This window comes from Chiloscyllium punctatum, chromosome 39 (genome assembly GCF_047496795.1).
Source record: "Chiloscyllium punctatum isolate Juve2018m chromosome 39, sChiPun1.3, whole genome shotgun sequence".
NCBI classification, from domain to species: domain Eukaryota; kingdom Metazoa; phylum Chordata; class Chondrichthyes; order Orectolobiformes; family Hemiscylliidae; genus Chiloscyllium; species Chiloscyllium punctatum.
In genome coordinates, this window is record NC_092777.1 from 25,584,848 (window position 1) to 25,607,739 (window position 22,892).

General features: G+C 37.3%; 1 protein-coding gene across 2 annotated transcripts in view; it reads left to right on the forward strand.

The window, feature by feature from the left end:
* tbcd (tubulin folding cofactor D) overlaps nucleotides 1-22,892 on the forward strand; it is a 282,112-nt gene that overhangs the window by 258,267 nt on the left and 953 nt on the right. For both annotated transcript variants that reach the window (XM_072558324.1, XM_072558323.1), the window contains exons 35-38: nucleotides 7,253-7,342; nucleotides 10,901-10,988; nucleotides 15,059-15,168; nucleotides 18,693-18,777. In XM_072558324.1, the coding sequence (XP_072414425.1) occupies nucleotides 7,253-7,342; nucleotides 10,901-10,988; nucleotides 15,059-15,168; nucleotides 18,693-18,777 (373 nt within the window). The remainder of the gene's footprint in view (nucleotides 1-7,252; nucleotides 7,343-10,900; nucleotides 10,989-15,058; nucleotides 15,169-18,692; nucleotides 18,778-22,892) is intronic.

Genomic DNA, 22,892 nt, shown 5'->3' on the forward strand with positions numbered 1-22,892 from the left:
TTGTTCTTGGTTGGACAGTTTGACTGGCAGGTGTGAAGATGGGGAGTCACTACAGTTTATTGTTAGTATATTATTACAGAGCAATATTGAGAGAAGAATCCAACAAATATGACATCATGCAGTTCCATATGTCTTAAGTGTTTTGAAATATACTGGATAAGATCTATAACATTCATATCTTGGAACTCGTAGTGCACTGCTCCCTGTAGCTCCAGATAAATTCCAAACTGCAAGAGCACAAGGATTGAAAGCCTACACCCAAAGTGAAGTAGGACTAAATGAAAACAATTTTCTTATTGATAATTGAGAAGGTTCTTGTATTACGTCTCTGTATGCTACAGTTCTCTCATGAATAGATATTGAATAAAGTGCAGTGATCATTGTGTTTTAGGTAGTTTAATTCTATTATGAGTACTGAACAATGGGAAAAGTCAAATATAAAAAGATACTCTGTTGCTCAGTTTACTACGTACTTATTTTTCATAAATAAGAACATGGAAGCTTGTTGCATCCCCGAATGGAATAAGTTGAATTGCTTTCTGACGTTTGGTTGCATTTAAAACAATTATTTGAATTCTAACTGCACCTGTAGCATTTATAAACAATACTGTTCAAAAGTAAATGTTAATCAGTACAAAAATCCTGTTCTGTTGAATACAATTTAGCATTGCAGTGCAAAATTGTAGTCAGTATCACTGAATTTTTTTTTAATTCTTAGATTTCTACCTTTGAAAGTTTGATCTAATACAATGTTCATGTTTATAGTGATCAAGATTATGATATCTTTAAGTACATAGAAATGCCATGAATTGTAAAATAAAATTTAAATGTAAGAATTTTCCACTAATGAGGGGTCTAAAACAAACAATGTGAATAAGTTGCTTCTAATCAATTAACAATGATTTGAAAGATTCCACACATTGCTGCCATTAGGTTTCAAAGGATTAAATTGTTGAGCTTTGAACTGCTCAATGCACCTCCTTCAGCTAAAAATTAATTCAGGGGCAGCAGAGATCTCCTTTTATTTCAGAGACCACCCTCAACCATGCCATAAGAAATATGATTATGATTGACATGCCGCTTATCTTTAAAGCAGATGGCCTGTGTTCAGGGCAGACATGTCCCTGATTCACATAAAGGAAAGGCTAGAAAAGCTTTTTCTTTCCACCTAATGTAGACTTTTTTTTCAAACATTTTGCCTGTTAAACAGATTTCCTAACTGCCAGCAAAGGCTGGAACTTGATACATTTTTAATATGATTGACACAGCATATTTTTTTTCTCTAAAGCTTATTTGAAATGGCTGGTAGACAGAAAAAATGAGGCCTCGCTCAGTGGTACAAAAAGATTTTTTTTTAACAAACTGGTTCCAGGCACAGTGATAGAATTGTGCTCTGTTATAGCAACATGTGCAATACATGTTTGTTTTCCACCATATTTAAATAAATAACTTGAAGAATGAGAAGCCTGTGAAGTTTTGTGTATTAATATTTATAAAATCAGCAATTCACATACATCATTGTTATTAAGTGTCTTAAGTAGTTGTGGATGTAGGTTTGCTCGCTGAGCTTGAAAGTTCATTTCCATGGGAATGAACCTTCAAGCTCAGCGAGCAAACCTACATCCAAAACCTCAACCTGAGCTACAAATCTTCTCAAAACTCACTAACTAGTAGTAGTATATTGATTTAAGATGGCCCTTTCACACTTCATAACGTCATTGATCCATCCTGTTGCTGCTGGTAGCCAACCAGTGGGACATCATTGCTGTCAGTCCTCAATAACAGTGTGACACAGGAAAAAAAAATCGTGAAGAAAGAAAGCTAAAATAGAGTCAAGAAAGAAAACAATATGCTAAGTGTTTGCAGGTACTGCCGACTTATTACAGCTTTGTGGAAGAAGTGTAGGTTGTGGCAGTTTGCTCACTTCAGTGCTCTTGAGGTTATGAAACTTGTTGAATGCAAGATTGTTCTTTTAGTAATCAATGTCCCCTGTGGAATTGACATTTTTTTCCCGTTATGCATCCTTCATTCTGTTGTTGATCTGTTTAACCACATCAGCATGACTTATTTTATACTGTTTCCTTCTTTTCTATCACTAGTCCTTTTCTCATTTGGTAAACTGAACTTTCTCTTTGCTGAAAAGAGAGACGTACTGATGAAGACTTTGTCTTGTGCTCTTAAAGACAAATGCAAAGAATTCAAATTTCAACAATCAGAAGTAATATACTACAGCATTCTTTTTCTCCAGAAGCATAAGATGCTGTGATTATTTCAAGTTTTCATTCTTGCATTTGTCCTGCTCAGTGCATAACATGTACCTTTCAGCAGTACTCATGTTCCATTTTTGTTATTTTGCTTTAGCAATCTTTAATTTTTGTCCACTAGCTTCTCTTCCTGATATTTTCCATTTAAAATCAGTCCTTTCTGCCTGGACTTTGGAAGTAAATGTACCTTCCGGTGTGTTATGCTCCAATGCATACAAATAAAAGATGATCTCCAATTACTAATTGGCCTGTTCTGAGTTAACTGATCTCAACAAGAAGACTGCAGTTGATCTAAACATGTTAGGGCTCAATCCTCATTTCTCCATGTCAGTGGCAGGAAGTGTGCTGGCATGGATGCTTGCTGAGGAATGTGCTGAGTTTGCTTGCTATTACATATTGTTAAATAGCCTTCAGACACACTGGCTAAGCTTGCACATTAAGATTGGCTGCTGAGATTGCTGAGATGCTTAGAATCATACACGAGTGCTTTGCAGCATCTTAAGCAAAGGCAGAAAGGAAAAAAAGTAAATTGTGTTGACTAAAAGAGACAAAATATGTTTAATGTTTTTCCCGAGCTTCAAACTGTAACAGTACGCACTACTGCCTTTATCCATTGCAATATAAGTTGAAAAAAAAATTATATACATAGAATCTCTACAGTGTGGAAACAGGCCATTTGGCCCAACAAGTCCACACCGACCCTCCGACGAGTATCCCACCCAAACGTATTCTCTTACCCTATTACTCTACAGTTCCACTGACTAATGCACCTAGCCTACATGTCCCTGAACACTATGGGCAATTTAGCATGGCCAGTTCACCTTGCCTGCCCATCTTTGGACTATGGGAGGAAACCGGAGCACCTGGAGGAAATCCATGCAGACACGGGGAGAATGTGCAAACTCCACCCAGACAGTCGCCCGTGAGTAGAATCGAACCTGGGTCCTTGGTGCTGTGAAGCAGCAGTGCTAAGCCCTGAGCCCCCATGCCACACATCATTTAATTATTGTAAATGTCCCATCTTTTACTGCAGACCTTCCATCATAATGATACGCAGCAGCCCTCTATCATCGTTTCCAGTAACGATTCTCTGTCATTTTGTCTTAGCATTGAGTATTCTACATAACGAAGTCTTCTCAGTTGCTGTCACATTTCTGACCATCACCAGCTGGTTACTGATGGTATTCAATGTTATTTTAAATCTGTTGAGAGACAAAGGACTAAATTTCACTGCAAATCAGTTAAGTGTTAATTTTGGCAAGTTTCCTGTGTGGCTTCTGTCCATGAGCACGAATGCATTCATTTTAGATTACTTACAGTGTGGAAACAGGCCCTTCGGCCCAACAGGTCCACACCGCCCCGCCAAAGCGTAACCCACCCATACCCCTACATCTACATCTACATCTACCCCTTACCTAACACTACAGGCAATTTAGCATGGCCAATTCACCTGACCTGCACATCTTTGGACTGTGGGAGGAAACCGGAGCACCCGGAGGAAACCCACGCAGACACGGGGAGAACGTGCAAACTCCACACAGTCAGTCGCCTGAGGCAGGAATTGAACCCGGGTCTCTGGCGCTGTGAGGCAGCAGTGCTAACCACTGTGCCACCGTGCTGCCCATTTTCTCACACTATTCGCCATAACTCATCCTATTAGCTATGCACCGCACCTGTATGGCACCCCATTCGCACTATCTTCCACTCACGATAGCATAAGTACTCACCACTGCTGGGACTTCCCAGGATTCCTGGCTCTGGCACCATATTTAACACCCAGCCATGCAGCCAGTCAAGTGTTGCCAACCCAGGAGTTGCCTTTCACAGCACAAGTAGTGGAGGAGGTGCAAAAAAGGAATGCTTCTGAAGGCACACAGGTGGCACTGTCGACACTTCATTGCACATTTATCTGCACATTTGTGATTGTACTGCCATTTAAAAACCAGATGACACATATTATCCATCTTAAAAACTGTTTCTAAGGGAGTGCTGCTACTCTTTGTCTAAAGCCCAGTATAACCTAATAGCATTGCATTGTTCAATGAGGGACATCATATATTGGAAAACTTTCACATAGTTGAGAATGTTCATTTTTATTCACTGACAAAAAGCAAAAAAAGAGTGCATTTGCATCTGGAAAGTGATGGGCACTGCTTTGCCTTTTGACCAATAACAAACTTTAAGTCAATGGATAATGACTGCATCCAGCTTTGAATAAAAACAAAGTGCTGGTAAAACTCAGCAGGTCTGGCAGCACCTGTGGAGAGAGAAACAGTTAACCTTTCTAGCAGGATGTGACCCTTCTTCAGAACTGAAGTTCTTGAAGCAGTTATATTTAACTCATCATGTCTCCCAGGGTACCTGAAATTGACTTCTAAGATGTAGCATCAATTAACACAGGTGACTCGTTCATTGATAAAATGAAAATCAATCTGTGATGAAGTTAACTGTGTTATGACCCCGCAAATTCTATGTGATGTGAGTAGACCACAGTGTCCTGCATCTGGGGGAAGTTAGGTTGACAAAGCCTAGTGCCTGGGCTGCAGCATTGACCTCATCATGAGGAAACAAGATGAAGCGATGTGATCTCTGTCACATTGCACTGGTAATAGCCTTTGTGGTTCAGGTTGCGTTGCATTAAGGTTCAGAAAGTTGTCACCTTGATGGCCACTGGGATAGGATCACAATGCACTATTTCAAGTCACAGGTCCCACTACATTAGTTGACATCAGTTTCTGGGCATCCTGAGGGAAACTTAAGCGTGATGTCTTCATCTGGAGGCTGTTCAGCTGGAGGTTACTGCTGGTCCTAAGTTTGCTGTGTGTTTGTTTCTCCTCCATTTTTCTGTGCCTTTCTGGCTCCATAGCAACAGTGATAATGACCTCTGCTGTGACTGGATCCAGTGAACCTGTGTGGAGAATTTCAAAAAGAGAGCAAATTCTTCACTTCACACACATGGTTTAGTATATACCTCCATACAGTGGGATGTGGAGGATTCCAATAAAGAAGGCCATGGAATGCTTCTACGTGACCAGTTGACATAGAGACCTCATTCCAATGAATGCCGCATAAACTATGTTGTGCCAGTACTATAGGATATTATAAGTGCTTTTTCTCATATCTTGTCTTCCCTACTCTCCAGATTACTGAAAAAAAGACTAGTTCGTATAAGAACATGTTGGTGAACACTTACAGTTCAAAGTGAGAGGAGATCAGCTCAATGACCTTACGCACTTAAGGAATCTTGTATTACCTTTGTGAATAGTGCTTGCAGGTGATATTTTTAAGATCACCTATGATTACCTCTGCTTCATGAAGATGACTGATCTATCTGAAATAACCAATGACATGGTCAAGATTGCTTGTGACCAGGAATTGTGTTCCACACAGTTGAAGACTCCATGCATTTTACACTGCCTTTCCAAATGATTGTCCCTTCTGCCCTCCAGCATGTTGCTTCCAGTTCCCAAATTGACCCCAGGACTGACCATGGCCCATACCCACTATCAAATTGGGTGGGCAGCCCCAACTAACTGTGCTCTGAGTGATAGCTCTGCATATCCCCAATTGAATTACCACTAAACGCCAAATTGGTTGATTGAACCAGCAGGCCTGATTGTGGATGTATATAATTTCCCAGACTAATGACATGATCCTGATCACCCTAAGCAGCTGAGCGACTGAGCCTCTGAATTGATCTTTGACACTCACATTGACTTACTTTTCTGGAACTCCCTAACTGAAGGCTATCCCCTGTGACTTGGCTGAAGCTTTCTCCCCCAAGGCTTTGAGGTATGGCCATTTGATTGAAAGACACTGCATTTTTGCTGAGTAAGCTGCTGGCACATGATGCAGGTGTTGGAAAGATTCTGCTCACAGATGTTCATGATTGTTTTACTCAGTTATTATAATGAGAGCTAAGTAACTGTCAGAAGTCCACAGCATTTTTTTCTTTAGATTTGCAGAAGTAATTATAACAGCCTCACCATCACATTAACTTGTCACAGAGCAGGCATTAAACCAAAGGAATTCCTGTTGTATGTAGTTTGGAACCATACCGTGTGATTTACTTGACTGGACTATCAAGGAAACACCTGAAAATAATTTTATTTATTATAATTTTTACATTGCAGTTCAGTTGGTAGACCTTAACCTGCAGTAGAAATAAGAACAGCAGCTTATAAAGATATGATCTTGGTGTAAAACTGATCAATCTCTGACTTGAAACTTGAATTCCTCTTCAATCCACTGTTTTATATGGTCTGATGTCACATTACAGTTTCTTTTATAGGCTGTAGCTTCTGTTTAGCTTTATAAATCCTTCTAGAATCTGCAGTGCTTTAGAAGTGTTATATTGTTATTAAGGTGATTGGTGTGTGGCAACGTATATTTGGGCCTAAATCTCATTTGGGTTGGAACAATTCAGTTTTGAAAATATTTTTCTTCACCTTCTATACCCAGCCCCTACCTTTCCCACTTGTAATCAACCTAACCTGACGTTCAGAAGTCCATGTCCTCACTCATTAAATCGCAAGCAGTTTAATCATATACTTAAATCTTCTGTTTAAAATTAACAAAATTTACTTTTGGAAAGAGTTTTTATGAACATTTTTCTGTTATTTATTCTTTTTATGCATTTCCATTTATTTTATTTTTTTCTTCCAAAGTAAATGGACAAGCACTTAACGTTTCAATGTTCATTATGGTTATTTTGCATGCACGGAAATGTAAAGGTGACCAGCTTCACAACATAGCAGTGATAAAATTAGAATTTGGTATTGAAGTATTAATCTCGTATGGTGTTTGGTGGAAAATATTATGTTAACACAAGGACAAGGATTGGTAATAGTAACTTTTCCTTTTGTCATCATTGATTCATAAATGCAAGTACAATAGAAAATCTATGAGAACATCCTCCAGAATACACTGAAAATAGCACAAATAATTTTTTGCACAAGTTTGATGTTTTATTTCTGTATGTTTCTCAGTCATTTCTATGCCAAAGAATTACTTACCCTCTGCAAAGAAGAAATCCGGAAGTCCAAAGACGTCCAGAAGCTTCGAGCTAGCATTTCCGTGTGAGTAGATTCAGGCATCCGCTGTATTTTGTTCTCTCACTGACTATGACTGGGATTACCATGACCTGAATCATTCAAGCTTTCTGCAATTGCATCTGACTTTCAGAATTAATTACTTAGCCTGTTGTTTTGGAAGTGCAATTGAGTAAGCTGTCATAATGTGCGCATGCCACACAAAACATAGTTCATTTTTGGCTTGGTTTAAAGTTACAGAACCCTACTATCTATTGAGGGAGAGGGGTGTTGAGATGTGTGGTATGGAAGACTAATGTAATACTGCAAAATTAATCTTACATTGATGATAACATTTTGCACTTGTCTGCAAATTGATGAGAGCATCTATGCTACTTTACGCATTGAGCTAATATCTCAGTTGGTATTTATAGAGCGAGCAAAGCTTTTTATTAAGTGGAGGCCGAAAATATCAAAAGCACAGTACTTTTATTTTTCTTTACAGTCCTTTTACTGAATCTATTGATGAGATAAGAACCAGCACAATCAGGAGTTGCGGGAAGGTTGATAAAAACCCAATTAGCAAGTTGGGGCTGATTTTTGCCCAATTTATATACAAAGAATATTTGTTGCCCTGGTCAGTTATGAGATTTAATCTTACTGTTCATAAATGGATCAAGAGCTATTTAGGAAGAAAAGTATTAGTATTAACTATATTAATAATGTTGTCTTGCCCCTTTGTGATTCACACAAAGTTTCTTCACCCTTACAGCTACTCTCAAGTTGACATTGGTAAACCAGTAAGCAAATATTTTCCAGGTTTGAAGTATATGCGGGGTTTCCTTTTACTTTCTGCCACATTCAATCCTTGTGACATTTGCTGATTGGCTTCTGTCTTTACCTAACTATTCTGATTAAACAATGAAATATTAAACTCATTCAAGGAGAATTAAAAATGATGACATTTTCTCCGCAGGGAAGTAAGATTGGACAAATTCTTGGTTGCAGTCATAATTGAAGCATGCAGTAGCCTAAGTTGCATTTTGAGAAATTTTCACCTTTTTAAGGATTTGGTCCTTCTTACAATTTACAATAGTAATTTCAGAGCAGTCTAAATTGAAACAGCAGACAAAATTGCTGTTCTTCAATAGGTTTTGCAAGAGTGAAATCCTTTCCTGTCTTTCAGATTGATTTTCTTTGTTCTCGCATTTTCAGTTTGGAAAATAGAGTTGCATTTTGATTACTACTTCAAATGAATTACTACTTTACTTTTTGACATTGATTATTTGAGTTGAGGAAGTTATACCATGACATGCAAATATCTTCACATATGAAAAAGGTATTTGTTTAAAAACCAATTGTGCTTTGATGGTCTAAACTGACCACTGTATTAGTCAAGTCTGCAGTAATACTACATCAGTATATTTCCCCTGTATCGCCACAAGCTAGTCTTTCATACACTTGGCCCTTCTTGGATAAGAAGGTGGAGTGTTAGATTCATAAACTTCTTGAAAGATGTGGATGGTACTATTTTTTGGCTGGTCAAGCAGAGAATATGAGTAACGATCTCCTCTGACCACCAACACCTTTAGGTTATGTTCACTAATTGCTTTGACTTAAGTTTGTTTTTGGTGGAGTAAGTCAGTCAAATTTGTAATTTATTATTCGACCTCAAAGTTCAGAACCTTGTGAGCCAACTTGAGTACATAACACCAATGGATTCCATTTTAAATCAACATGCTAATAATATCATAGCACTCAATCGTACCATCATAAGAACATGTAGTCAAAAATATTGCAATTGGCTAAATGTCCTACACGTAAGGTAGGTACCATGCAACCCATGTCAGCATAAGGATTGAATGTTATATCACATTCAGTAAATAAGATAGAAACATCCCTTGTTGTATACATTCTCGAATATATATATGTTGCAAGTTAATAAAGAACTGTGGCGTATATTCCATTGGACATACACAACATTAGAGATATAAATCAGAGGTGAACATCAAAGAAATACGATGTACTTACAGGACTGAGATTACTTTGTCTCCAACAAACAGCAGGAGTGTAGCATTACAGTTTTAACATTACTCATATCACAGGTTGTAAATACATAATTAACAATATTAGTGACAGAAGGATGAAGAGAAACTCCAGAGCATGTTCATACAAGTTCAGAATAGACTTTGTTTCTCAACATGCAAATTTCCCGTGGGAAAGTAAAACCAGCAGGCTACTTTTCTTGAAAGCTATATTTCTGCACCTCTGTCAGTAAAGTTAATTACATATTTAACCATTTTGTATCTCATGCTGACAAAAGTTGACCAGTATTCCAAAATAAAGAACATGTAGTCAAGAACTCACGGGTTGTGAGTTCATGGAATGCCCTGCCAGTATCAGTGGTGGACTCTCCCTCTTTATGGTCATTCAAGCGGGCATTGGATAAGCATATGGAGGTTATTGGGCTAGTGTAGGTTAGGTAGGCTTCGGTCGGCGCAACATCGAGGGCCAAAGGGCCTGTACTGCGCTGTATTTTTCTATGTTCTATGTAAAGCCCATTCTGTTTTCCTGATGTAAATGCTGTGTAAGTTAGCATGATTGAAGTGAGAATCTTAAAATATCCAAAAGCAGCAGCTTTAAATGGCATTTAGGACATTTGCCTGGTTGACTGAAGCTAACTATTAGCTTGTGATTATACCAAATTGAGTAATTTGTGAATATTTTAAATTATTTTTGGGTTAAAGGGAGATGGAAGTAACAAGGAGAAAAGGATAAGATCGTTGTCCATCTCCTTTGGAAACTTTTCTGTGCCTGCACTGAATCAGCACGTGGGAGTTCCTTTACTGAAAAGCTTGCTTGAAATTTTGTTGGCATTTTTGCATAAACTTCATGCCTTAATGTTTCTAAAGATTTGTATGTGTTGGTTTTTGTGGTATAGCCAAAAGGCATAATCCATTCTGATCCCATCTGTTATCTACTGACAAATTTTATACAATTTTTCAATCAAATTAGGGTTAAGGTGTGTAGGGGAGTGGTGCTGAAAAAATGTTAGCAATTTGGGAAGCCAGGGAAACTCAAAGGCCTTATAAGATGGAGAACAATAATAGCATTAATCATGTTCAGAAAAGCCATAGGAAAACATGTCCCATGCAAAATCTGGAATTGATCTAACTTGTGAAATAGTATTTCATAGGCCAACAGCGCTATTATGTGAGAAGTTTTTTAAAAATGATTTTCCAATCTCATTTCTAATTTTTTTAAAATGCATTTGAATTTTAAGTATTCTATATAAAATTTTGTGCATAAACTGTAAGATGATTAACAATTTGTAAAATTGCCTAAATGTTGCCATCTGTGAAGGAGGTAGAAACTACTCTAGATGACTTAAGTTCCTAGTACTTGATTGTATCATTTTCAGAATACTGTTCAGGCAATAAATGATGATATTGACAAATCTGTTACTTACAATCTGATGCTTGTCACACAATATTCCTTTGAATGCTTTGAAATTAACAAAATTCATAGCACTTAAATAGATAAAGTCCGAGCTGCAAATTATATTGTTGTTAAATTATATATTCATTGATTTGACTTGTTTTGTAGGTTCTGTGGTCTTATTCAGTTCCAAGGCGAAATCAGAAAAAATGTTCTTTTCCAGCTCTTGCTCCTGTTGTGCTACCCCTTCCCAACAGTAAGCATTCATTAATTTTTTCTGCACTTAAGAATAGATAGTTTTGCAGTAGAATGTGTTTCACATTTTCTATTTGATGAACCATGTAAGAAGCTACAGGCTATTTTAAGTTATTTGGCAATTACATTGACCTGGTGAGTCTTTTACTCTGTTGTCGTAAATACATTGTGCAATTTGCATCCATGTGAAGGTAATCTTTAGTTTCTACAATTCATTAAATTAAACTAAAATTGCTGGAGCAATGTATTTGTTTATGTCAATATGATGTAATTATCCACCGTTCATAAATCATGCAATTTGTACAAAGCTGCAGCATCGGTATGGAAAAATTAAGCAAAACAGCCCAAACAAATCTGGTGTTGTGAAAGTGTAACTAATTAAAATGCATAAAGATACCCAGAGATAGTTCTGAGTTTATAAATTTGTGAAGGTAACAGAAGCTTACTTCTGAATCAGTTCTTTCTTTGGTTTCAAGCTACCATGGGAGTTTGCTATGGCAACAAATGCTTAAGGATGATCATAACCACCTACCTAACAAGCATAAGGATAGTTAATACATCAGAGCTCCAACAGAGATTTAGCAGTTTTATGGAAAAGAGGCAATACATTGTTTGATTGACCATGACTATCCTAACAACTGTTAATGGTCATGTAGTCTTTGGGAGAAGTCCAATTTTTCCGAAGTAGAACTCTGGAGTGAAGAAACCCTTGAATCAGTAAATACCTAAAAAACTGGGAGATTGCTATTTAAAGTGAATGATTTTACTTTTAATAGATTTGTAAATGAACATATATCTTCTAGCTCATTTTATTATATCTTGATAGATATAGGACAGATGTCATACATAGGTTCTTCACTCAGTCGTGACAGTAGTAGACTCACCAACTTTAAAGGAATTTTAAATGGTCATCGGATAAACATATGGATGATAATGGAATAGTGTAGGTTAGTACGCTTCAGATTGGTTTCACAGGTCAGTGCAGCATCGAGGGCCAAAGGGCCTGTACTGTGCTGTAATATTCTATGTTCTATATAGTTGAAAATTCAGCAGAAAGGAAGTGGCTGCAGAATACTTTAATATGTGATGTTGACTTAGTGGAATTTTCAGTGGGTGCACCCCTGTGCAATTTTTAGATATTGTACTTTCAATTTTACGAACATTTTAAAGAATTTTTTTTGGACTAGTTAAAACTGGAGTGAAAATTTTGTCTTCTGAATGCCCATTTTTAAATCTCAGGTTGTTAAATTGTGAAATTAAACCAGACTGGTCTCCGGATGAAAAAAATAATGTAAATGTAATATAATCTTTTAAAGATCACATAAATGAATTATATTGTATACTTCCTGCAGAGTGTAGGGTTTTAGCTATGCATGTTTTTAACGTCAACATTTTTTAACTTCAAATGTAGCCTCATATTAAGGGGCAACATTAGGTAAGTCTTGGAAATTTAAAGTATTTATCCATATCTAAGCAAAAAAAAATATTTTTAATAAACTTGTTTGAACATATTGTGACACACCTCCATGGCAGATGGGATTTGAACCAAACCTTCTGACCCAGAGGTATGGACCCTTCCACTGCACCAACAGCACTCCTTCTACATGCAAGCAATGACATATTAGTTGAGAGACTCCTACTATGAACCAGTTCTGAGGTACAGGCTTACTCAAGTGATCAGACAGACCCCATTGCAAACATAGTATGAAGTTTCTTTTTAAGAGGTGATCATAGTTTTCTCCCCTTTTTCTCTCTACTACTTTATTCTTGATATTCAGCATAGCCTGGAGTGGAAATATGTGGTCAGTGATTAGTTCCTGAATCAGCTAATTGTGTCACCACATGTATTTCAAAAGGCCTTTGACAATGTAACACATGGTAAGCCTCTGGCAAATATGAGGATACAGTAAGGTGACATACAGCTGAATAGATAACAAATTGCTTAAAAATGAAAAGAAGCAGATACAGGGAAATGGTAGTTATTCCGATTTGAGGACTTTAGTAGGCAGTGCTCCCACAAGATTTGCGCTCGGACCACTTATTTATAATTTATGTGAATAATTTGAATTTAGGGACAAGTCATACAATATTAAGACTGCTAGTTTTACCAAACCAGGTGAGGTATTGCTAACATTGAGGAAGAGTGCAACATAATACAATAGAAAACCTGCAAGCAAGCAATTAGATAACAAATTAACATTGATAAACGTGAGTTGAAACACTTTGGTAAGAAATATTCAAATGTCACTGACACTTTAGAATATAACAAAGTTCTACACACAAAATGGCACAGAAATAAACCATTCAGCCCAAACACTCCATGCTGATGGTTATGCTTCACATATGCCCTTAGAAACTGAATGGGATAGAATAGAAAGGGGATCTAAGGACAGATAAGGCCAATTCTTTTAAAGTAACATTGCAGGCCATCAAAGCAATTATAATGCTAACAGAGTGTTGGGGTCATGGAATTCAAAAGCAATGTTAATTTTATGTAGAACCCTAGTTAGGTCACTTTTCTAAACTGCAAAAAAGCACAGAAGGTGGATAAAAAAATTCATGAGCATTGTACAAGAACTGAGAAATGATAGTTATCATGAAAGATTGATCAGGAGGGGCATTTCTATTCAGAAGATAGTGGGCTTAGAGGTGACCTAACAGTGATGTTTAAATTTTTGAATGATAGATGTGGCGAGGATGCTTCCACCTGTAGAAAAATGCAAAGTAGAGGTCATAAACATAAGACAGCTATTGATGAATTAGGTTGGGGAAAAAAGGAAACGTTGCTTTATTCAGAGTAGTTAGAATGTGGAACTAGTAACCATCAGTAGCTGAAAATGGGCAGGTTTCTGGACTCAATATTGAGTTCAATAATTTTAGCGCCAGAGCACCTTCATCTTACTCAACCTCACACTCCAGGCCTTGTCAACATGTGGGCTGCTACAACAATTTATCCCTTGTCAGCTACTATTGGCCCACGTTAGCAGCTATTGATTCTCCCAAACGGACCTTTACCTATTCCTTTGTCTGTCTAACTGATGTTCTCTCTCTCTCTCTCTCTCTCTCTCTCTCTCTCTCGGCACCTACAACCATTAAAGACTCACTGGACCAGAAATGTTAACTCTACTTTCTCTCCACAGATGCTGCTAAACCTAAGTTTTGGTTTCCAGCACCACAGTTCTTTAAGTTTTTTTTGGCAAGTAAAATTTTTTTTTCATGTGCTGGAGCCAGTCATGCCCTGCCAAATGAAAGGTTGAATTCTCCGTTGGTTAACTTGGATTGGAGGACTAGCCACTGACACCAATTGACAGTTTCATTGGCCACTGGACGTTCAGCAGACATTCCTCTGCCCCATGTCAAGGAAATCATGATGTATATCACAATCTCTCCACTTTGCAGGGTGGAAAAGTCCTGGCCCTATGGTAAAACAGCTGTTAATTAGCCTTTTTTTAAAATTTGTTCATGCGATGAGCGCATCACTGGCTGCACCAGCACATTTTGCTTATCTCAGTTTTCAGAGGGCAGTTAAGAGTCAACCACATTGCTGTGGGTCCAGACCTGGTAAGGGTGGCACTATCCTTCCCTCAGGACATTAGTGAACCAGATGGGATTTTCCGACAATCAACAATGGTTTCCTGGTCATCATTAGACTCTTAATTCCAGAATTTTATTGAATTCAAGTTCCACCATCTGCCATGACAAGATTTGAACCTGGGTTCCCAGAACGTTACTTGGGTTTTTGGATTAATAGTCCAGCGATAACAGCACCAGACCATTGACTACCCAGCTGAGCTTTTCTAATTAATAGGTATTGAAATGATATATTGTTTCCTACCAGACATCTTTCTACCTCCCAGTCTGACTCTGGTAAAATTCCACCTCTTGTTTCATCAAGTCTCTAGTTTACTCTTAATGGATTTTCAAGTGAAAACTGAGAATATTAGTAAATTAATATAATCTAACATAGTTTATGTGATCTTATTTCATTTGAAAAGTCCCAGAAGTGACAGACTTGCTCAATGATGGTTTTGTGTTTAATGGAAGTTGTTTTCTAATTAATCTTTTGCACAGATAAGGAAAACGACCGCCAGCCAGCTATATGAAATGCTTTTAACATATGATGATGTAATTGATGCAGAGGTATTGGATGAAGTGATGGCAAGTCTTAGTGACAACAACTGGTAAGTGACATTTGATGTAAAAGTAAGCTTTGCACTGTGCTGAATGTGCTTCAGAAACACAATCCAACCTTGAATTTGGGTGTCCAAACCAATATTTATTCCTTTGATCAATATCGCAAACAGTAGATTAATTTGTCATTAGTGTATCACATTTCGGTTTGTGTGAGTTTGTTGAGTGCAAACCAGCAGCTACATTCCCTGTAAAGCAGAAGTAGCTACATTTCAAACAATACTTTATTGGCTATGAAGTGTTTTGGTGGTCCAAAGTGCTATATAATTAATAGATTTTTTATAGCAAGTTATTTTCTTAAGCAGCTATCCAACATCATTATTAATAATGTATACAACCTGAAAGATGTTTTGTACAGGTGTAAATGATCTATAGCTCACAAATATTGTTATGGTCTTCATAGAGACTCATAACATTTGAAAGAAATTTGAACTTCCGGATAACAGGTCAAGATTTCACATTTTAAAACATTTACTGTAGTTCGTGATTTATACTTTAGGACTGCCTTTCACAGTGAGATTTTGTTTTCTAAGAGACTGTCTTTAGAGTTGACACTGGGTGACTCTTGTAGACTCATTTTAATTGCTCTTGGATTTGTAAATCTCCACTTGCATTCCTGGGTAATAAACTATGGATAGTTACTTGTTCCCCTAGCTGTTCTCTCTCTCTTGCTCAGATCCATATAGATTTAAAAACACTGTCTGTGATATTCACTGATGTTATACAGAAACTTGCAACTTGAATGTGACAGTTATCTCTCCTTCTTCATCCCCTGTGACAATATGAATCATTTGGGCCTTCTATCCAAATATAACTGCTAATTAATCTACTGCTAATAGAATCTTATTTTGAAACTAAATGGATGGTTTAAAGCACACTTGTTCACAACCCAAAATACTTAACACTTTGTTGAGACTGCAAGATTCACAGTCTCTACCATTAACATTTAAGCTGCTGCCATTGTCTCCAAGTGTAAATATTTCACACTTTCTTCCAAGTAAAACAATCAAAGCATACCTTTGATCTCCTACAGTCAATACACAAGGTTTATTGTCAGGTGGAATGCAGAACAGATCACATGATCCCATCCATTTTGCCTTAAATTGAAAGCAGAGTCCTATTATGTGAATGTCCTATTAAACTCATTAATTGTAACCATCTGTAATCATAAAAATGTTTCTTATCAGTAAAAGATTACTTGTCCAAACTTTGTTGTCAAGTGCAAATTCCCTAGTCTGTAGTAATTGTAATTTACAATTGTCCAGCTGCAAAAACCAAGAAATTAAGAAATTTGACAGTTTGAAGAAAGTTTGGTTATTAAAAATCTCAAAAATTAAGTGAAACTTCCTCAGTTGTTGAGTTATTTTATTTATCTGTGATTAAATAAGAAGGTGCTCATGTATAAAGCTTGTATTTGCTTTATGTTTATGGATAGTATCTGCCTTAACTGATGAGTACCAATATTGACAGAAATTCAGAAAGGCATTTTCTAAATTAATTATTATTCATACTTTTTGCCAGTATATAAATCCACCTACAACTTGGAGGAGGTCTAGGCTGTAAACCTTACCAATTAATATTTTACAAGGATTGGAGTTGTCTGTATATAGTTTTTCCTTGTTTATATAGAATGCACCACCACAAAAGGCATTGACAATGTTCAAAATTATATTATAGATAAGTGATTATACAGCTTTGAAAAGTTTAAGTGATCGTCAAGCTGATCAGCTAACAGCAGTTAAATCTTGTTGAAAATCAAAGAGACTCAATTTCTCATCCTTTGGATAGTAGTTGTTTTCTACAATCTTGAATGTCTACAATCTGTTACTAAGACACACTTCACTTCTCTAATACCAAACTTGCCATTTTTTACTATAATAACAGGTTAATATCACATTATCCTCAGCATACACAGAACTAAATAGCTATTTAAAGTTTTTGCTTGTCACCATTACTCTCAATCTCCTGCCAGAAGTTTACTGTGTGCTTTTGTTTTCCGAAAACAATTCTGATTCCTTAATGTGATGCAGGTCTCCATCTGATCTCTGAGATAACTTAGGTATGAAATCTGGGAATGTACATAAAGGAGAAATAGGTATTGTAGAGAGACAGAAACATTAGTTTGGAAAAAAAGTAATGTATTAATCTTTGTAGTCATCCAGATGTTATTGATAAAATGGTTGTAAAATGAAACAGCATCTGTTTCTGTTTATTTGTAGAGTACTACACAGCTGTGAAACGGCAAAGAACACATAAAGGAAAATATTAGTGCCATCCCAGATGAAAGTTTACTGTATGTTGTAGGGATTGCTATTTCCACTTCATATAGAGGTTTATGATGTTGGAAGAGGTAGAAAAGTTCTAGCGTCCAATCCACACTCATCTGCTGTGCATTAAATACTAAGTTTCACGTTGGCCAATAAGATTAGTTATCTAATATCTGATAACATATTTGTCTATTAAAGTATGTAATGGCTGAGAGACTGCAGGAAATTGGATCAACTCAAGTATTTAAATATTTGGAATGCTTTGCACTGAGCAGGCTCTGGTTGAAAGGATTGATTTAGTTAACTTCATCCAGCTGGCATTGGCAGTTAGGCCACTTTCTTCAATCTGTTTCTTATCTTGCTTCCTTAAATCTAATTAATGCCCCATAAGTATTCCTCCGATTAGTCTTTTGCCAACTATAAAATTTATCACTCAACTTTGTGCTCATTACAACTACTTTAAAATTATATTGCTTTGAAGCAGCAATTGTAAGTGTGCTATCTAGTTTTAAATGTCTCAACCTTTGCTGTGAAGCAACTAATTCTCTGCTAATGTAACATCAGCTTTCCAGCCAGCATATTGAATAATACTAATAATCATAGTTTTGAACATCATGGGCTATCATCAAATTGCTCCTTTGCAACTTTAATTGCATCTGAAAATGCTTTAGTCTTAAGAGAGTGAAACAGTTCAGCTTTAAAAATATTTAACCATGGCGAGCTTATGGAAGCTTCATGTGTTTCCTTCACTGGGGGTTGTGGAGGAATGCAGTGAAATTCCAGAATTAAAATATCTTTGGATAATATACAATAACTTTATTATTCTAAGGCTTCATAGTAAGTGATCTGTTAATATGTGATATTGTTGCCATTGATTGTTTGTGACCACCATTAAGGGAAAGAGAAAGAAAATCCTCAAAAGTAGGCTGAATGGATCTCTCAGTTGCGGTTCTTGTGTCATGAAGAAAAATGCAAAGTAATTTATATTCTAGTTTGGGTGGTTTTGTTATTGAATACAAAGAATTAATTTCTAGCACATGACGCTTCAGTAGGAGCGTGCCTGAAATTTATCCAAGGTTAACAAGGTTCAAAGATGAACCATGCTTATAAAGAATGTTTTACTGTCAATTGTTTCAACCTTTAAAATTTTGCTGTACTTAACAAAAGTGCTGTTCATGCCCACAAAATTAGACAGCTGTAACTTTGTTACAAACGGTTAACTTGTGGAAAATGTCTTTTGATAACAGGGATGTTGATCTTCCCACTGTCCGAGCTCAACGGAATCATCTGTGTGATCTGATGGGAGTCCCAAAACCAGTAATTGCTACTAAGGTATATTAGCAAATGAAAAATCAAAGTTTTTGACCAAGTTAAGTTTTAGAACTGATTTTGTCCAACATTGTACCATGAAAATTAAGTCTCCAAATAGGTTTTTGTTTCTTAATGTTTCAGTTGTTTGCTGGTATTTTGCTGCAACTGCAGTAAATCCCATCTGATGGAATTAGCTTTTGTTTTGATGATGTGAGATGATAGATTTTTTGCGAAAGTGATTATGGATCAAGTTAATACAAGCATCAAAAATACTGCAGATTTTGGAAATCTTAAATAAAAAATGGACAATATGGAAATACTCGGCAGATCAGGCCGTATCTGTAGAATTATTTCTCCACAGAGAACTAGGAGAATTTAGAGAAATAAATTGTAATATCTCGGAAAGTGTCCACATTACAGAGGAGGAAGTGCTGGCTGTCTCAAAATGCATAAAGGTGAATAAATCCCTAGCACCTAATCAAGTCTATCCTAGAACTTTGTGGGAAGCTAGGGAAGTGATTGCCAGGCCCTTGCTGAGATATTTATATCATTGATAGCGATGGATGAGGTGCCAGAAGACTTGGAGGGTGGCTAATATGGTACCATTATTTCAGAAAGGTGGTAAGGAAGACCAGGGAACTATAAACCAGAGACCCTGGCATCAGTGGTGAGTGAGTTGTTGGAGAGGATTCTGGGGACAGTATTTACATGTATTTAGAAAGGCAAGGACTGATTAGGAATAGTCAACATGGCTTTGTGCATGGGAAATCATGTCTCACAAACTTGATTGTGGTTTTTGAAGAAGTGACAAAGAAGATTGCTGAAGGCAGAGCAATGGATGTTGTCTATTATGAACTTCAGCAAATCGTTCAAAAAGATTCTGGCATAGTGGACAAGTTAGCAAGGTTAGATTAAATCGAATCCAGGGAGAGCTAGCCATTTGGATACAAAATTGGCTTGAAAGTAGGAGACAGAGGTTGGTGGTGGAGAGTTGCTTCTCAGACTGGAGGCCTGTGACCAGTAGTGTGGCACAAAGATTGGTGCTAGATCTACTGTTTTTTTTGTTCTTTATTACTAATGATTTGGATGAGAATATAGGAGATATGCGTATTAAGGTTCCCGCTTACAAAATTGTAGTGGCAGTGAAGAACGTTACCTCAAAGTACAACGGGACATTGATCAGATGGGTCGATGGGCCGAGGAATGGCAGATGGAGTTTAATTTTGATAAATATGAGGCGTCGCATTTTGGTAAGGTACATTAGGGCAGGAGTTATATGCTTAATGGTCGGGTACTAGGGAGTGTTGCCAAATAGAGAGACCTTAGGATTCAGGTTCATACTCCTTTAAGGTGGAGTCGTAGATAGACAGGGTAGTAAAGTATGCTTGCCTTTATTGGTCAGAGCATTGAGTACAGGATGTCATGTTGAGGCTGTACAGGACATTGATTAGGTCACTTTTGGAATCCTGCGTTCAATTCTGATCCCCCTGCTACAGGAAATATGTTATTAAACTGCAAAGGGTGCAGAAAAGATTTACAAGGATGTTGCCAGGCTTGTTGGAGGTGGCAAAGATGGTTTGGGGAGGGGGGGCATGGTTTGAGCTATAGGGAGAGGCTGAATAGGATGGAGCTATTTTCCATGGAGCATTGGAGGCTAAGGGGTGACATTTTAGTGATTTATAAAATCATGAAGGGCATGGATAAGGTGAATAGCAAAGGTCTTTTTCCCAAAGTAGGGCAGTCCAAAACTAGGAGGCATCGGTTTAAGATGAGAGGGGAAAGACTTAAAAGGGACCTATGGGGCAACATTGTCATGCAGAGGTTGCTGCGTGAATGGAATGAGTTGCCAGAGAGAGTCATGGAGATGTTCAGCACAGAAACAGAACCTTCAGTCTAACTCATCCATGCTGACCAGATATCCTAACCTAGTCCCATTTGCCAGCACTTGACCCATAACCCTCTCAACCCTTCCTATTCGTATACCCATCCAGATGTCTTTTAAATGCTGTAACTGTACCAGCCGCCACCACTTCCTCTGGCAGCTCATTCCATACACGCAGCACCCTCTGTATGACAAAATTGCCCATTAGGTCCCTTTTGTATCTTTCCCCTCTCACCCTAAACCTATGCCCTCTCGTTCCTAAATTCAGCATCTCAGATTTATCTAAATTAAACTCCATCTGCCACTCCTCAGCCCGTTGGCCCATGTGATCAAGATCCCGTTGAACTCTGAGGTAACCTCCTTTGCTGTCCACTACACCTCCAATTTTGGTGTCAACTGCAAACTTAATAATTATACCGCCTATGTTTGCATCCAAATCATTTATATAAATGACAAAAAGCAGTGAACCCAGCATCGATCCTTGTGGCACATCACTGGTCATAGGCCTCCAGTCTGAAAAGCAATCCTTCACCACCACCCTCTGTCTTCTACCTTCAAAGCATTCTGTATCCAAATGTCTAGTTCTCCCTGTATTCCATGAGATCTAACATTGCTAACAGTCTCCCATGAGGAAACTTGTCGAATGCTTTACTGAAGTCCATATTGATCAATCTACCAACCAGTCCTCATCAATCCTCTTTGTTACTACTTCAAAAAATTCAATTAAGTTTGTGAAACATGATTTCCCACACACAAAGCTGGTGGAGGCTGGTGCAATTAGAACATTTAAAAAGTATCTGGTTGGGTGGATGAATAGGAAGGGTTTAGAGAAATATGGGCAAATTGCTGGGTCTAGATTAATTTAGGATATCTGGTCATATGGGCAAGTTGGGCTCACAGGATTGATTCCAAGCTTTACAACTCTGTGACACAGAGACTGAGTACACCCAGTAATTTCTGTTTTTAATCATGGGGCAAATACTGTCTTTGTGTCCAAAGCACTCTTATCTTGCAGCTCCAGTAAATAGTTATCATTTTTGATTTATAACTTAGCAAACTCACACATGTGCTGTTCTGATGTAAAGTCAGCCTATACAGAAACCACCATCAGATTGTCTTCCACAGGAGTGGAGGAAATGCTTGCAAACTCTGATTATTTTCGCATTAAATATCAAAATAAAGCTGCTGTCAACATGTTGCTATCTTGCTTAGTAAAGACAAGCAATAATCATTTTCACTTTTGAAATTACCGTAAGAAACGGCATAGATTATTCTATACTCTTGATTTTTCAGTGCCAGCAGTACAGCCATGCTTTGATGGAGCTATGCCTGAAGCTATAACTATAATTCAAATAAATAAGTCACATCAAACAAAATAAAAGCAAGCACAGCTGACTTAATGCAGTTACAATACTTAAGTCACAACCCCCATTTCAAAATAACAAATGTTTAATAGTTCATTGAAGTCTATCTCCTGGTTTAGAGGGGACATCATGCATGAGAGCTATTATGAGGGACTGGATGGTATTGCAGCAAATTTTAGAGCTAGGAATATAAAAATTGCATAACTTAATCAGACATATTTTGTAGATCAATTAACTATCTAGGAGAGTTAAATTCCATTTCTTTATCATAATAACAATCAATCAGATTGTACAGAATATAATTTTTGAAGCTCAACTGGGAGAGCAGCTATTAATTTGAATTATCAGCCCTTCCTCATTGAAAGAGAGTCCTTGACAAAGATATAGCTCAGGATGGGTTATTTATTTATTCATTATATGATTGGCCATCTTAAATACATTTTCATTAAAGTTTACGTCAGTTTACAGCCACCCTTCTTAAGTGAATTCTTGACCATTTTAAAAACATGGTTTAAAAAAAAAGCCATTTACTCATCACACTGGAGCCTACTGTGCTGCTGATGGTGCATGTGTTTTTTAAATAACTAACATTGCAAAAAAACAAATTCAGTATTAGCGGAATAAAAACCGAAAGAACTGTGGATGCTGTAAATTAGAAGCAAAAACAGCAATTGCTGGAAAAGCTCAGCAGGTCTGATAGCATCTGTGAAGATATATCAGAGTTAACATTTCGGGTTGAGTAATCCTTCCTTAGATTCTGCTGAGCTTTTCCAGCAATTTCTGTTTTTGTTTCAGTATTAGCTGATTTGATACATATAGGAAGTCAGTGGAGAGAAAGGGTTTATATTGGTGCTTCTGAGGGTCAGGACTAGTGATGTCCCTATCACCTT